General features: G+C 44.3%; 1 protein-coding gene across 3 annotated transcripts in view; it reads left to right on the top strand.

Annotated features, from left to right (window-relative positions):
* Window positions 1–167: 167 nt before the first annotated feature.
* Window positions 168–15,920, top strand: part of CEP57 (centrosomal protein 57) — a 43,379-nt gene continuing 27,626 nt past the window's right edge. For all 3 annotated transcript variants that reach the window (XM_082246832.1, XM_082246831.1, XM_082246830.1), the window contains exons 1-2: window positions 168–334; window positions 8,192–8,339. In XM_082246832.1, the coding sequence (XP_082102958.1) occupies window positions 305–334; window positions 8,192–8,339 (178 nt within the window). In that variant the 5' untranslated portion in view covers window positions 168–304. The remainder of the gene's footprint in view (window positions 335–8,191; window positions 8,340–15,920) is intronic.

Here is a 15,920-nt window from a genome sequence, read left to right as displayed (position 1 = left end):
GGGCGGGTTGCAATAGGCCTCACCCACATGTGGTTATTATTGGTCAGCGGCAATGTGTGGAGGCGGAATCCTTTGTGTGTCGCTGTGATGGCTCAGCCAACGTCCATATAGGAAGCAGGATTAGCCCTGGCCGTCATCTATCTATCTGTCTGTAGACAGCAAAAAGGGAGCCTTGTGGAGGAAACGTTTTCTGATTGGTCGGTGTGATTGTCAATAACGGGCTGATGGCCGTGTTTTGATGACGTCACCTGGCCAACCTGTGTGAGCGGAGGGGGCGGGTCTCTGCCTGCTTAGAGGAAAAGAGATGAGCAGTACTGCGCTACAGCCTAGGATGGTGAGATGTGTGCTGTGATGGGGAGCTGTCATCGGGCGGGGGAGGGTATTATGGGGCTCTGCTCTCTCTGGTTGTTGTGTATTCTATACAAAGCCCCCCCATTGTATCCCTTCTACACAGATCACTGACTCCTGAGTGCCCCCCTACACCATTGTGCCCTATAATCCTCCATTCTATTGCATGGAACGCTTTTCAGGAAGCCTTGTCCTGCGTAATCCCTGATGAAGGGGGGCATGTCCCTGAAACACGTCAGCTGTCTACTATATTCCTTGTATTTCCACTGAGGCCTCCTTCACATGGAGTGTATGGACCCGTACACCTGTGTGAGTTTACCGATGTTCTGTCAGAATATCACTACCTATCAGATTCTGCTACCGGAAGTGACGTATGGACTAGAACATCTTACTGTGCATGCGCCATGCTATCCAATAGGTTTCCTAATGTGACAGAACACGAAGCAGAGGCGGACATCTTCTTACACCCACGCAAGTCTTGGATTTTACATTCATTTTAGCAGTAAACTCACCTTATAGACTATATCACAGCGACCGAGTGAAAACGTCTATTTCACGATATAATCAGTTTGTCGCTGAGCAGTGCTGGGTGTACCAAGATGGCCGTCACCACCTTCTACCTGCAGGTTTTTACTTCTATTTACTAGAATACAATAATAATAGAAATCTAATACTGTGATTCAGTCTATAAGGTGATTTTACTACCAAAATAAATGTAAAATGTAGGACTTGTGTGGGTGTAAGAAGATGTCCGCCTCTGCTTCGTGTTCTGTCACATTAGGGAAGCCATTGAAACGCACAGCGGCCATGTTGGAACACATGCGCAGTAAGTTGTTCTAGTCCGCATGTCAGCGATATTCATTAGATTGTAAGCTCTTCTGAGCAGGGCCCTCTAAATCCTCTTGTATTTTATTGTATTGTATATGTACTGTCTCCCTCTAATATTGTAAAGCGCTGCGTAAATTGCTGGCGCCATAGAAATCCATAATAATAATATTCTGACAGAACATCGGTAAAATCACACAGGCGTAAGGGTCCATGCACTCCATGTGAAGGAGGCCTCAGTGGAAATAACCGGACTATAGTAGTCAGCAGACGTGTTTCAGGGACATGCCCCCCTTCATCAGGGATTACACAGGACAAAGCTTCCTGAAAAGCGTTCTATATGATAGAATGGAAAGTTTTAAACTGTTACGGCACAGAGATGCCCTGCAGTTCCATGTGTCCCTAGGCAGGCAGTCCCATTGCAACACAGCCGCTTCTCCCAATGTGATAACCAGGCAGGTGCACCACCCCAATCCCACCCAGGGTATGTTTGGTGTCGTGCACCCGCACCAGTAAGGATGTCCCATTGGGAGCAGTGGCTGTGTCCATGCAGTCCCAATTAACTCATGGATTCATAGAACACCTTTGCAGGTAAACCTGGCCCCTCACACGGGCATACGGGTTCATACACCCTGTGTGATCAAGGCTTTAATCAGCAATAAACAATTACGGCACTCTTTTTCTTGAATTCTAATTCATTGGAGGAGAGAGAGGGGGCGGGGTCAAGCCATGCTCTGTGTGGGCTGAATGGTGTACTGTTGTTCAGGGATGGAAGCTGGTAATGTAAGTGTTGTACATCCCTGAACGCAGCGAGAACCACTCAGGACAGCATTTAGCTACAGCATATTTTGGCCTGCCAGAGACTTTACGGACAGCACAGCTGGGCGCCCTTTTATACGGCGATCCGATCCGCCTGACAATTTTTTCAGGCGGACCTGATCGGATGCTCCATGCATCCCTATGGGGCTGCGGGTGTCAGCGGAGACCTCTATGCTGACACCCGCTGCTATCCGATTCCAATCCTGTCTGTGAAATCCGGACGGATGAAAACCCTATTTTCCATCTGTCTCGAGGATCAGATCGTTTCCACTGACACCCACTGCTATCCGATTCCGATCCTGTCCATGAAATACGGACGGATGGAAACCCTATTATCCATCCGTCTCGAGGATAGGATCGGATGAGAACAGACAGGTGGCCCGTTCTCATTCGATTTCCCCATAGAGGACAGCAGGGATCTGACAGCTCCGTCTCTGCACATAGAGCGGAGACGGAGCTGTCATCCGCCTGCTCAGCGGGGATCGGCAGATCGATCCCCCGCTAAGCAGAACGGACTCCCTCGGGCGGTGCACCCTTGTGAAAGGGGCCTAAAACTGACATCGTGAGGACACAATGGGGATTATTTACTAAAACTGGAGAGTGCAAAATCTGGTGCATCTCTGCATAGAAACCAATCCGGTTTTATTGCTGAAGTTAGTAGCTGATTAGCTACCATGCACAGCTGCACCAGATTCTGAGTGCTCCAGTTTTAGTCACTCACTCCCTGTTACTAATGCCTCATACACACGCAACGATTGTTGGCCATGAATTTTCGGCCAACGTCCGATTGGCCAATTGTCGGCTTGTTAGTATGATGCTTCCGACAACCGACTGCGACTTTTCGGCCGAACAAAATCTGGTGTGCAGGCTATAAAATTTTTGTTGGCCGTCAACAGAACGGCTGATTTTCCGTCAGTCAGTACAGATTTCGGCAGACAAAAATCAGATGAGCAAGACTGGGCATGCTCAGAGAAGAAAAAACACACGGAAAGTAAACCAGCACATGACATCACTTCTGCAGTTGGTTTTTGTTGGCCGACAAAATTTGTGTGCAGTCTAGAGCACATTTCAACCAACACAACAACACTGGACAAAAGACGGCCGATCGGTCGGCCAACAATCGTTGCGTGTGTACGAGGCTTTACACTTCAGTGTGTTACATTCAGGCACATTGCAGTAATATTCATTTTCAGGCTGGTTTCACATCTCTGCGGCATGTTAACGCTAAGCGGGCTGACATGCATTACTTCATGTGTTGTGCTTGAGCAGCCTATGTCTCCCAGCTGAAGTAAAACGCACCAATAAGTGTTTGGTACTTTTTGTTTTTATTAGGTAGCACACTACAATGCACCATAGTGTGTGTAATGCCCCATACACACGTGCAGATTATCTGAAGACTTTTGTCTGCAGACTTACCTTTTCTATGTAGTACAAGGGCCTGCCGGATTGCATACAAATTGAAAGTGTTTAGGTTTGACCTCATATTATATGGTTTTGGTAAGTCTGCAGACAAAAGTCTGCAGATAATCTGCACGTGTGTACGGGGCATAAGAGTAAACTGCTTTGGGGTACCATTAAAGAGGTACTCAACGACCCCCCAAAGTGTTCTTTTCAAAACACACTCACCACATAGCGAATCCAGTGTTGTCCCACTGCCATCCACTGTTCAGGTGTCACACAGTGGGGCCCCACACCACCATCTTGGTCCTCTTTAGCTGACTACCTTTTTCAGGTGCAACTAGCCAGTGTCAGTGGTTACTCTGTATGCCAGTCCTGCAGCCTCCTGGGAGATGTGATGTGAGTATCACAGGAAGCTGCTGGATCAGGCTGGATCAGGTACATGTCATTATGGCCTAGGCCAGAATAGTGACATGGGTGTAAAAATTGAGGGGGGGGGGTGGAGTGGCAGTTTTACATTCGCTCCCAGTCCTCCCCCAAGCAGAAGTGTAACTAACTCCTTTTTGGGAGTTTAGTTCTGCTTTCAGTATGAATGGCAGCCTGGCTCCCCAATGGGCTAACCTACACATTCCCGTAGTAAAAGCTGCAAATCCAGCCTCATTAAAACTTAAATGTACTCTTTTTTGCACATTTGGGTTTGACTGAGGCTGGATTCACACCATTACACTGCAGGAATGTGTGTGTTAGTGCATTAGGGTGCTGTGGTGTCATGTATGTATGTTTGTTTTGTGTTTGTCCATTCTGGTGCGTTGGTTGTCCAGGTAAAAGGAATGGGTTGCCTTACCACATGACATAAGGTATATAACACAATGCACAAGAATGGCAGATTGTCAGTCTGCCCTGAGGGCTCGATCACACCATCAGTGTTGGGTTGCATTCCCACACACAGGCACTTAGCCTTTTGTCCTGTAGGTTCAATTGATGCTAATGCAGTGATGGTGTATGCTGGAGAAAAAAAAAGCATTTTTGTGCAGCGCATTCCTATACAATAGGGATGCACCGAAATGAAAATTCTGGGCCGAAACAGAAACCGAAAATTCAGAATGCCCTTGGCAGAAAACAGAAAATGACTTTCTTCCCCTAAATCAGGCATGTCCAACCTGCGGCCCGGGGGCCACATGCGGCCCAGAACCCCAGGCAATGCGGCCCACTGCCCCCTGACAATTTTATTTTTGCTGGGGAGGAAGGAAGTTGGGTCAGAGGCTGCCTCGGAGGGGGGGAGGGGGGGATGTGAGCCCTACCACCATGACCACTTCAAATCACTGAAGTGGTCATGGTGGTTAGAGTGTTCCTTTAATATCTCTCAGAAGAAGTAATCCTCTGTATACTGATTCCATTTCATGCCCTAAATGATTTTAAAATAGTTTTTTCTATAATTTCTATCTATTTTCTATCATGTCATAGGCGCGGAGGAGGACAAGGAAGATCCTCCTCCGCTCTGCATGCTGGGTCCTCTTCTCGGCCTCGCTTTCATCTGGGGACCGTGACGTCGCTGGTTGCTAGACACCAGGCGGCTGGGGTTTCTAGCAACCAGTCTAGCACAGGGCGGGCGAGAAGGTACAAACGGCGGGTCCCGGGTGCTGGCTGCTCCCAGTCATGCACCATAGAAGTTAAAGTGAATACTGCGGCGGCGGCCATTAATTTTCGGCATATATGACCCGTTTTCGGCCGCCGAAATTTCGGTGCACCAATACCATGCAATGCATCACAGTGCATGGTAAAAGCATAGAGTTAAAAGTGGGTGTCCTAATAAATGCATGGAAACCTGCATTAAAAAAGAGTGAGTTCAAAAAAATACATGCAGGTGAATGCACGTGTTGTGCATTTTAAGGCATGCTCTGGTCCTAAAGTGGAACTCCGGTTAGACATAAATATAAGCACTTTGTAGTTAACCTGTCATGACCAGATCTTCTTTCTTTTACAGAGCTACTGTCTGAGGAATCTTCTGCATCACGACAGGACGTTCAGGAGTGTCGTATGCCTGTTACTCCCCTCTTTAAGCTGTGGTTTCTCCCGCTGACTGCTACACCTCTACAGGACACAGTAGTGACATTAGGGGTGGTGGATGAAACCACAGCATCCAGCAGGGATCCCGGGCACCCAACTCTCCTGGAATTGTCCAGTACAGGATATTTTTCCGTAGGCTTAGCCCTGCAACAGAACGATGATTGTCAGCACAGGCAGACAGCACATGTTATCTAGGGAAAGAGTTTAAGCAGTAAAACAGGAAAAAGCATGATAGGTGAGGAGCTTGCACTTTTCCAATCAGCCAATAATGGCAGCACACGTACTTGCATGTAAGATGTGAAGTCATATGCTCATGGAGACCAGACCTATTTACACACACCGGGCATGGTTGTAACTGCCTGGTGATTGTGGGGGGGTAGTTTTATTTCTTCACATTAATACACAACTTCCTAGAAGTGGTTGCTGTTTTTTTTTATTTCATTTTATGAAATGATCATGAACTGGGAGCACACCTCTGCCTAACAATAACTTGCTGCTTTATTGTGCATGTGTTGAAAGTCACCACAATGCACCATTCCAAATAAAGGGTTGGGTATGGTTTGAGTCCATTTAAACCCCCTCCCCCAAACAGTTGGCGAACCCTCTCACCAAGTGTTCACCCTGTGTAAGCTCTCTGATATCTAGAATTTACCTGATTACGCGCAGTAGTGAGCTTATTGTACATGTAAGTGGTGATTTGACCTCCTGTGCTGTTTAGTCCCAGTTCACATATGTGCAGTGACAGACCTTGCATGTGATTCGTAGCGCACTGCTCTGCAAATCAAATGCGATGTCTGTGTGATGCAAATTCAGCCATACATTTTGAGACAGCTCGCACAGGACTTTTTTTTTGGGTCCACACCAGAATCGGATAGCATGGTTGTTCACACCTATGTGATCTGATTCATATCCGAACTGACCGTTCTCACTGCGGTATGCGAACTGATCTGGGGGTGTCGTTAACTTTCTATTGACACCCCCAGCGATTCACTTATGGGAGTGTGACCTGTCTGTGAGTTGAGTACGATGTGGGAACCCGCAGTGGATTTGCAGGGTTCCTGCATTGCATATATGTGAAACGGGACTTAAGGCCTCATGCGCACAGAGTTTAAAAAATGCTGCTTATACAGGTATTCAGTGTTTGTCTTTCTTCTTCAGCCTGTAAAAGCACCTCTGTGTTATCCTATGTGTCTATGCATACATAGACATTTACAGGAGAAATAGAACAGGAGCATTTGCAAGTAGAAAATAAAACCCACCTAAGGCCCATTGTAAAAGGTATTTTTGAGCAGAAAAAACGCACATAAATGCACCTAAACAGGCACTTATGCATGTAAAGGTGTTCCAGTGGGCGGGAAAAAATTACCATTCTAGCCAGCAGAATGCATTTACGCTCAAACGCCAATATTATATAAACACACTTACATATTCAAATAATAGAGGTGTTTTTGATGCCAAATTCTGGGAGAAAAAATGCTTCCTATTTTTATTTGCCCGCGTGCAATAGGCCTAAAACGTTCTATTGATACCAAATTTCTTTGTGTCTTTTCTGTTGTTTATATACAGTGTACTCTGCCTCCCATTACTTGCTGCTGAGAACTAGTGATCGACCAATATCTTTTTTTTTTTTTTTTTAAAGCCAATACTGATATTTTGGCCATTGAATATCGGTATTGGCCGATATTTTTGTACATTTAAAAAAAATGTATTTTTTTTTTTTTTCTTGACAGGTACTGTGGTGGAGGGATCTGGGGTGGTCTAAAAGACCCCAAACCCCTCCTCTGCACTTAAAAGCATTCAAAATGCCAAGTTTGGCTGTTTTGAATGCTGTAATTTGTTTGAATTTTGTGCCCAGTACCTGGAAGTGATGACATGACATCACTTCCGGGTTTTTACATGGAGACCCAATCAGAGCTGAATGCGGCTTTGATCGGGTCTTCGGAGGCCATGCAGGCTGGTTGTCCGGGTCTCCCGGTGGGACAGGAAACCCGGGTGAGCCACGGGAGGGGGAGGACGTCCCCTCCCGCTCCTTGTAATGACAGCCGAGTGGCCTTTCAGCCGCATCAGTTGTCATTACAAGACAGCCGACCGTCGGCTATGGACGCCGGTACCGGGGTGATGCCTCTAGCTGCAGGCATCACTCCAGTACAGCACTTTTCCTAAATATCGGCAATATCGGTAACCTCGGGGGCCGATTCCAATGTATCGGGGAAAGTGCATATTGGCCCTCGCTATATCGGCATTGCCGATAATCGGTCGATCCCTACTGAGAACTAAATGTATGGGTTTTTTAAATAATATTTTAAATAGTTTTATCTAGATCAATGAGCATTTAGAGCCCCTATCAGGTTTTCTTTTGTGCTATGTCCCTCTTAGTGATATTCACTCTCTTTTTTCCCGGTAACCGTAGAAGTAAGGAAGAATGCAGTTTTTTTAGGTTCCTCCCTCTATTTTTGTTCTGAAAATATCTCCCAGTGGGTTCTCTTGTTCTAGAGACAATCACCTACGACAGGACTTGCCTCACTATGGAGAGATTTTCTCCTACAGCCTGTTGTTTTTATAAGACAGGCAGTGAATAGGATTTATATGGCAAAATTAAAAACCTGATCAATGTTTAAGCAATATGTATGCTTTTCAAAATAAAAAGGCTATTGATATACATTAACTTTTTCTACTTCTGTTGTTTTTCACCAGTAAGCAATATTATTCTTCTCATTTGTTTTACTCTTTTTAGCTGAACAGGCCCTTGGCTGGATCTTCCAAAAGTGCACAGTCCGGCACTTCATATATCTCTTACCCCGATGGCAGGCCATTCATAAATTCTTATTTCCAGAGGTCTCCAGACAGACCAGGTCACGCCTATCCAGAGAGTAATGGCAGAGGTAATATTTGATGTACAGGTCATCTGTCAGCTAATAGTAGTTAGTCATAATCAGCTGGACGTCTTCTGTAGTGTTGAAGACATTTCACAACATCCATATTTTATTCACAATAGAAAATTGAAAACATATAAAATGGATAAAATTGAGAACAAATTTACCATTTTAAGAGAAAAGAAGGTAACTGAAATTAATTGCAGCAACACTTCTCAAAAAAGTTGGGACAGGGCAACAAAAAGCTGGGAAAGTTAAGCCAAGTACACACGCAACGAATGTCCGCCGACCGGTCGCCGTCTTTTGTCCAGAGTGGTGTCTGTTGGTTGGAATGTGCCTAGACTGCACACGAATTTTCCCGCACGACAGAATTCTACTTCAGAAGTGATGTCATATGTTGGATTACTTTGTATGTGTTCTTTCGTCTCTGAGCATGCCTAGTCTTGCTCATAAGATTTTTCCCCATCGAAATCTGTACTAATGAGATGAAAATCGGACGTGTTTTGATGGTCGACAAAAATTTTATAGCCTGCACACCAGGATTTTTTCGGACGAAAAGTCGGTTGTAGGAAGCATCATACTAACAAGCCGAAAATCGGCAGATCGGTCGTCGGACGAAAATTCCCGGCCGAATTTCCACTCGTGTGTACGGGGCTTAAGTGGTACTAACAAGGAAGATCCGCAAGAACAATTTGCAATAATTAGTCTAACTGGCAACAGGTCAGTAACATGATTGGGCATAAAAAGGTCATTAGAGTGTCAGAGTGTCTCAGAAGTGAAGATGGGCGGAGATTCACCAATCTGTAAAAAGGTGCATCTAAATTGTCGAACATTTTCAGAATGATGTTCCTTAATGCAAAATTGCAAAGACTTTTAATATATCACCATCTAAAGTACATAATATCAAAAGATTCAGAGAATATGGAGAAATCTGTGTGTGCAAGGGATGAGACAGAAATGCAATATTGGACACCCAATATCTTCAGGCAACTTAGATGATACTGCATTTAAATACAGGCATGATTCTGTGATGGCCATCACTGCATGGACTCAGGAATACTTCCAAAAGTCCCTGTCTGTGAACACAGTTCACTGTGCCATCCAAAAATGTAGGTAAAGGTAAACCTCTATGGTGCAAAGAAGAAGCCATATCGGAACATGATCCAGAAACGCCTCTGTCTTCTCTGGGCCATAGCTCATTTAAAATGGTCTGTTGCAAAGTGGAAAATTGTTCTGTGGTCAGACAAATCAAAATTTTACATTGTTTTTGGCAACCTTGGGTGCCGAGTACCTCCAAACTGAAGAGGAAAGGACCTCCTTCTGGCTTGTTTTCAGCTCTCCGTTTAAAAGCCTGTATGTCTGATGGTATGGGGGTGCGTTAGTACATCCGGAAAGGCACCATCAATGATGAAAGATATATCCAGATTTTAGAGCAGCATCTGCTTCCTTCCAGAAGGTGTCTTTAGGTAAGGCCTTGCATATTTCAGCAGGACAATGGTAAACTGCATCTGACAACAGCATGGTTTCATGGTAGAAGGGTCCAAGTGCTTGCCTGGCCTGCCTACAGTCCAGACCTTTCCACCAGCTGAAAATATTTGGCACCTCTTGAACCGAAAGGTATGACAAAGAAGATCCAGGACTGTTGAGTAGTTAGAATTCTATATTCGGCAATAATGGGACAACATTCCTCTCCCAAAACTCCAGCAACTGGTCTCCTCAGTTCCCAGACATTGGGTAAAAGAGGAGGGGATTCTATACCGTGGTAACCAATTTTAAAAATGAGCATATTTTTTTTCTTAAAATGATACATTTTCTCAGTTTAAACATTTGATATGTTTTCTATTGTGAATAAAATATGGGTTTATGAGATGTGCAAATCCATGCATTCTGTTTTGTGGTAGATTTTACACAGCGTCACATTTTTTTTGGAAATTGAGTGTGTGTATATATGCAGTATATATAAAAAAATTGTATTTTAATGCTGCTCATTACAGAACAACATTTATACAGAGAATCTGTGCAAATGTGCCGTAGCCTTCTATACTGCTCCGTACAAAACTGTATGCATTACGCAGCATTTTTGACACCCGTGTTAATGAGCCTTTAACATGTTTAGCTTCGAAGGGCTTCTGTTGAAGGAGCATGACCGCAAAAGGTCTGCCGATCGGCATCTGATCAGCGCTCTCATCGCTGACCGTGGTGTTCTGGTGGGGGCAGGGGGGGTCCCCCCCTGTCAGAACACAATATCTCAGCGGGGGAGATCGCTATACTAACATCAGATAGTACAGCGGCTGCTCCCAAGCACTTTCGTGTTTTTTTTTTTTTGTTTTTTTTTTTCCCATTGGTTTTTCTTAATAACTTTTCATCTCCCTATTCTGTATAAAAAGGAAAAAGGTGTGTGGATTTACTGTATTTTCTGGTGTATAAGACTACTTTTGAACCTCAAAAAAATCCCCCAAAAATTGGGGGTCGTCTTATACGCCGAGTATAATATCTCCAAGGTAACCTAAGTATAAGTTTTACCGGTAGATGTAATCTCTCAAGACGCTGGCTGTGTAGGAATCCTGTACCGGTATACCTTCGGCTACATACAGTGTACCGCGCTGAGCCAATCAGGGAGAGCGATGTATTTTATTATTGAATGCAAAGCCTGCTCGGATTGGCGGTGTAACATCAGCCGGCCTCTCTGACTCTGCCAATCCGAGCAGGCTTTGCATTCAATAATAGAATACATCGCTCACTGTGATTGGCTCAGCGCGGTATACTGTATGTAGCCGAAGCTATGGGACATACGGTATACCGGTACAGGATTCCCGCACAGCCAGCGTCTTGAGATTACATCTACTGGTAATACTTAGAGTACCTTGGAGATATTATGAGAGATTACATGTATTACAGTACTTGGGGTACCTTGGAGATCTATGAGAAATCTGATGTTTTTCAATGGTGTTGCATTGCTTCGGAAGGGGGGTAGTCTTATACGGCGAGTATAGCCCAAAACCTATGTTTTAACTTGAAAAATAGGGGGGTCGTCTTATACGCCAGAAAATACGGTGCATATTTTTTAATCTGGTCCGGTCACCTGATCCTTAGCTCCATCTCCCATGTGTCAGTGAGCGGCTGCTGCAAGGGAGTCCAATCATTGCTTCCAGCATTTAGATCTGTTGTCAAGCATGCCCTTACACAGGGGAACCCGAATAAAAGAAGGTAAGTGCACAGATCTCTTTCACACAGGGTATGCAGGATAGAGAGGAGAGGGGAGGGAACATTTATAAGAATTGTTGGTATTTAGTAACACTTTAAGGCAACCTGTCTTCGTTCAAACAAGCGAGTTGAATGAAAAAAAAAAAAACTCAGCTCTGGTCGGAGCCGTTGTACTAACAATCTATTGCTAGTACAGTGATTCCCCCCCCCCCCCCCCCCCACTGAGATGTTGTGCTCTGACAGGAGGACATGCCAGAGCTCTTTGATCCAAGTGCTGATTGGGACCTGGTTGGCTGCTGGTTTTCCAGCATGCTCGTCCGATAGAAGCCGGCCAAACAGGTGACTTTTGTCGAACCGGCTGCCTTACACAAGGGCCAAATGTTGGCCGTTTTTTTATTTAACCGGCCGATGTTGCCTGACATTCGGCCTGAGTGTTTGGGGCTTAACCACTTGCCGACTGCTCGATAGAGCTGTACTGCGGCAAAGTGGCTCTTGTAGGTCTGACGACGTAGACCTCCCCAAACACAGCTCGCTCCCGCTGTATTCAGTCACAGCGGGAGTCGGGCCAGGGGAGGAGCAGCGGCGATCGCCGCTGCTCTTCCCCGATCGTCAGGGAATAGAGTGTGGAGATCTGCCCGCTTGTGTAAACACAAACACAAGCCGGCGGATCTCCTAAGTGACAGGCAGGGTCAGATTGCAGGGTTCAGCATAGCTGAACCCGCGATCTGTCCCTGTGTCACTCAGTCACCTCCCCCCACACACGTTAGTAAGCACCAGGCATACATTAACCCCTTCCTCTCCAATAAAATTAACCCCTTCCCTGCCAGTGTAATTTTTACAGTAACCGTGCATATTTATAGCACTGATTATTGTAGTAATGTCACTGGTACCCCCAAAAGTGTCAAATGTCAGTCAAGGGTCCGATCTGTCCGCCGCAATGTCGCAGTCCCGCAAAAAAAATCGCAGATCGCCGCCATTACTCGTTAAAGAAAAAACACCAAAAATGACAGAAATCTTTCCCTTAGTAAACACAATAACTTTTGCGCAAACCAATCAAAACACGCTTATTGTGATTTTTTTTTTTTTACCAAACATATGTAGCAGAAAACAAATTGACCAAAAATTTAAAACAAATTTGATTTTTACATTTTTTTGGGGGGGAATTTCATATAAAAAAAATGTGAAAAATATTGTTATTTTTTCAAAATTCACGCTCTTTTTTTTTGTTTATAGCGCAAAAAATAAAAATCGCACAGGTGATTAAATACCACCAAAAGAAAGCTCTGTTTGTGGGAAAAAAAGGACGTAAATTTCGTTTGGGTACAGCGTTGCACGACCGCGTAATTGTCAGTTAAAATCGCACAGTGCCGAATCGCAAAAAGTGGCCCAGACGTAAGACAGCAAAATCCTCCGGTGGTAAAGTGGTAGTAAAGCCAAACACTAACTATTCCTAAAGTGTTCCCTCCTCTCACCTACCTATTCTGCACATCCTGTGTAAGAAAAAGATCTGAGTTATTAAGAAGATAATCTACTGCTAAATAATTTATTAAAAATAATCAACACAATATTTAAAAAACTCATCAGCTCGAGTGATCTGCATGTGGCAATTTCAGTTTTTTTTAAAAAATTGCTCTCTATCAGCAGTCTGAAGGTGGACGAACTCCTCACTATCCTTGGAGATTGACTGAAATAAAAGTAATATGCATATAGACTATGATAATTTAAGATAATAATATTTTTTTAAAATTGTTATTGTCTCCTGCCAGTTTTATATACCATTAGATTGATTGCCAGTCAACTTTACATTTGATCTTGAACAGTGTAAATAATATCAGAGGTTGGATACTGATTGAATTATGTATGAGTTGCCTTGTTGGTAACATCTGTGTTTATTGAAACCGATATCCCCGGACTGCCTACTGTCCTACATCAGTGAACTGTAGAATTTGTAAGGATTATTGAGAGATCCTGTCAAGGTTTCTGTAAGGAGTCCATAGATGTAATTCTCAGCCACTAAAGACCCGTGCGATTATTATGGCACACAAATAAAAAAAAATTAACTTTTTTCATGATAAAGCTACACCCTTATATTTCATCCACTGCTATGATTTTGCCCTCAGGGGTAATTACTTTTTTTTTAATTATTTTTATTATTCAGCGGGTTGGCACACTCGTAGATATGTGAGAGAGAGCAGTAATGCATAAAACATGTATGCAAATAAGGCTGCCTGGGTGTAGGAGAGTTACAAACTATACTTAGAAATACAAGCTTAGCCTCACTTCCCTAAGGCATGGCAGACAGTATTTTCTGAGATCTGCTTTATTTACTTTGATTACAAATTTTTTTTTTTTTTTTTTTTACGAAATTCTTCAGATAATTGACATTATGCACATTATTTTATCGTTTTCTGAGGTGTTTCATTGGTAAAGTAGAACTATAGGCAGAACCTTTTTTTATTTTGGATAGTAAGAGAGGGTTATAACCCCTGTCAGTTTTTTTTTTTTTTGGCATCTGTGTCCCATCACCTTACCTGGTGATTCACAGAGATAAGATGGTTCTTCACCCCTGTCCGTCGTTCCTTCCAAAGGTTGTCTCTGATTTTTTTTTTTTTTCAAATTCTTTATTTAAGTCATACAAAAGAACAAAACAAGTAGCAAAAAATACTTCAAGGTACAGACAACGGTATCAGTAAACAGCAATCCCAGAAAGTGCATGACATCGGAGATAGAGTCTACAGAGGAAAACATCATACCCGTATAATATCCATATGAGGTAAACATTCCCGTCTTTTCGAGTCAAGTAGAGTATAACCAACCAAGCTCAGGACAATCACTGCGATCGTCTCGAGGTGTACTGGGGAAATGCAACACACCTCACGCACATGGGATCTCAGACAACTAAAGGTTTTTATACCAAACATCAGGAGAGAGAGAGTAGAGGGATAATTGCAAGCATCTAGGGTAAAAGGAGGAAGGGTGAGAAAGAAAGCAGTGGGGGTAGCTCCGGCACTATGCCGGGAGACAGGGAAACGGAACGTGGTGTGGATTAGCAGGGAAAGCCAGTCGGGCTTCACCGATGCCCTCCCGCGCGGGTGACCTCGCTGCCAATCACGGCTCCTGCCCTGAGGTGCCAACCCCTCATCAGAGAATATGAACATATTCCAGCAGGACCATGTCTTGGAGTACTGTTCCTTCCTACCCTGTGCGGTGAGCACCAATGTCTCTGATTTTCATATGAATGAACACATTGTGTTGCCTTCCCTGTGTCCCAGACCTAAACATCTGAAGGAAATTGCTTTGGATGTGGTCCAGGCGATCAGGGTGTACCTGGCAGCTACGGAGTCTTTTAGGAAGTCAGACTCCCTATTTGTGCTCACGGATGGGCCTTGGAAAGGGTTGTTTGCCTTATCTGCGACCATTTCCAGATGGATCAGACAGACGGTGATTCAGGCCTATTCCATCAAGGGTCAGGTTCGTCCTTTCCCTCTTAAGGCTCACTCTACTCGAGCTCTTAGTGCCTCCTGGGCTTTCCATCATCAGGTGTCAGTAACGCAGGTTTGCAAGGCGGCCACCTGGTCGTCGGTGCACACTTTCACAAAGTTTTATAAAGTGGATGTGTTGGCATCTGCGAATGCTTCTTTTGGCCGCAAGGTTTTGCAGGCTGCTGTTGAGAGGGCCTGGTCCTCTTTGAGGGTGTATTGTTTTGTTTTTTCATTTTGGCTTCTGTTTTAGTTGAGCTCCTGTTGCCTGGTTGGCTACTGTTTAGCCTTGAATTTTTTTGCGGTTCCCACCCCGCATGTTTAACACTGCTTTGGGACGTCCCGATGGTTTAGAAGATCAGGAGCTGTGTCCGGTAATGAACGAAAGAGAAAATGGGATTTTTTGACTTACCGTAAAATCCATTTATCTGATGATCATTGATGAACACAGCACCCCCTGTAAAGTTGTAATTCTTCTTACACTGCTTGAAACTAAACTGAGTGTATATAGCAGAGAGAGGAAGTATACCCCCTGGGACTGCCCATGGGCGTAGCCAGACCTACTCCTGAAGGGGGCAGTATAACCCAAAGGTTACGGATGTGTCCGTCAATGAACATCAGAGAAATAGATTTTACGGTAAGTCAAAAATCCGATTATTCTGGGCATTAAAATTAATTCATGCTCAACGTTAAATGCACATAGTGTTTAGGTGTGTTTAGATGCATTTAGCAGCGTCAAGCATTTTTTTGCCAAAACTCTGCTGCTCCTGGACGCATCGGCAGTGGGTTTTTTTTTCTACCTCTAAAAACCCCTGCCACTAACACTGCTAAAAGCCTATGTGTGCATAGACCCATATGCTAACATGCAGGGGAAAAAAATGGCCAGATGCACCTAGAAGCAGCTGCA

The sequence above is a fragment of the Pelophylax lessonae genome (assembly GCF_965119305.1).
Source record: "Pelophylax lessonae genome assembly, chromosome: 2".
In the NCBI taxonomy this organism is placed as follows: Eukaryota; Metazoa; Chordata; class Amphibia; order Anura; family Ranidae; genus Pelophylax; species Pelophylax lessonae.
This window is presented reverse-complemented; position numbering and strand designations above follow the sequence as displayed.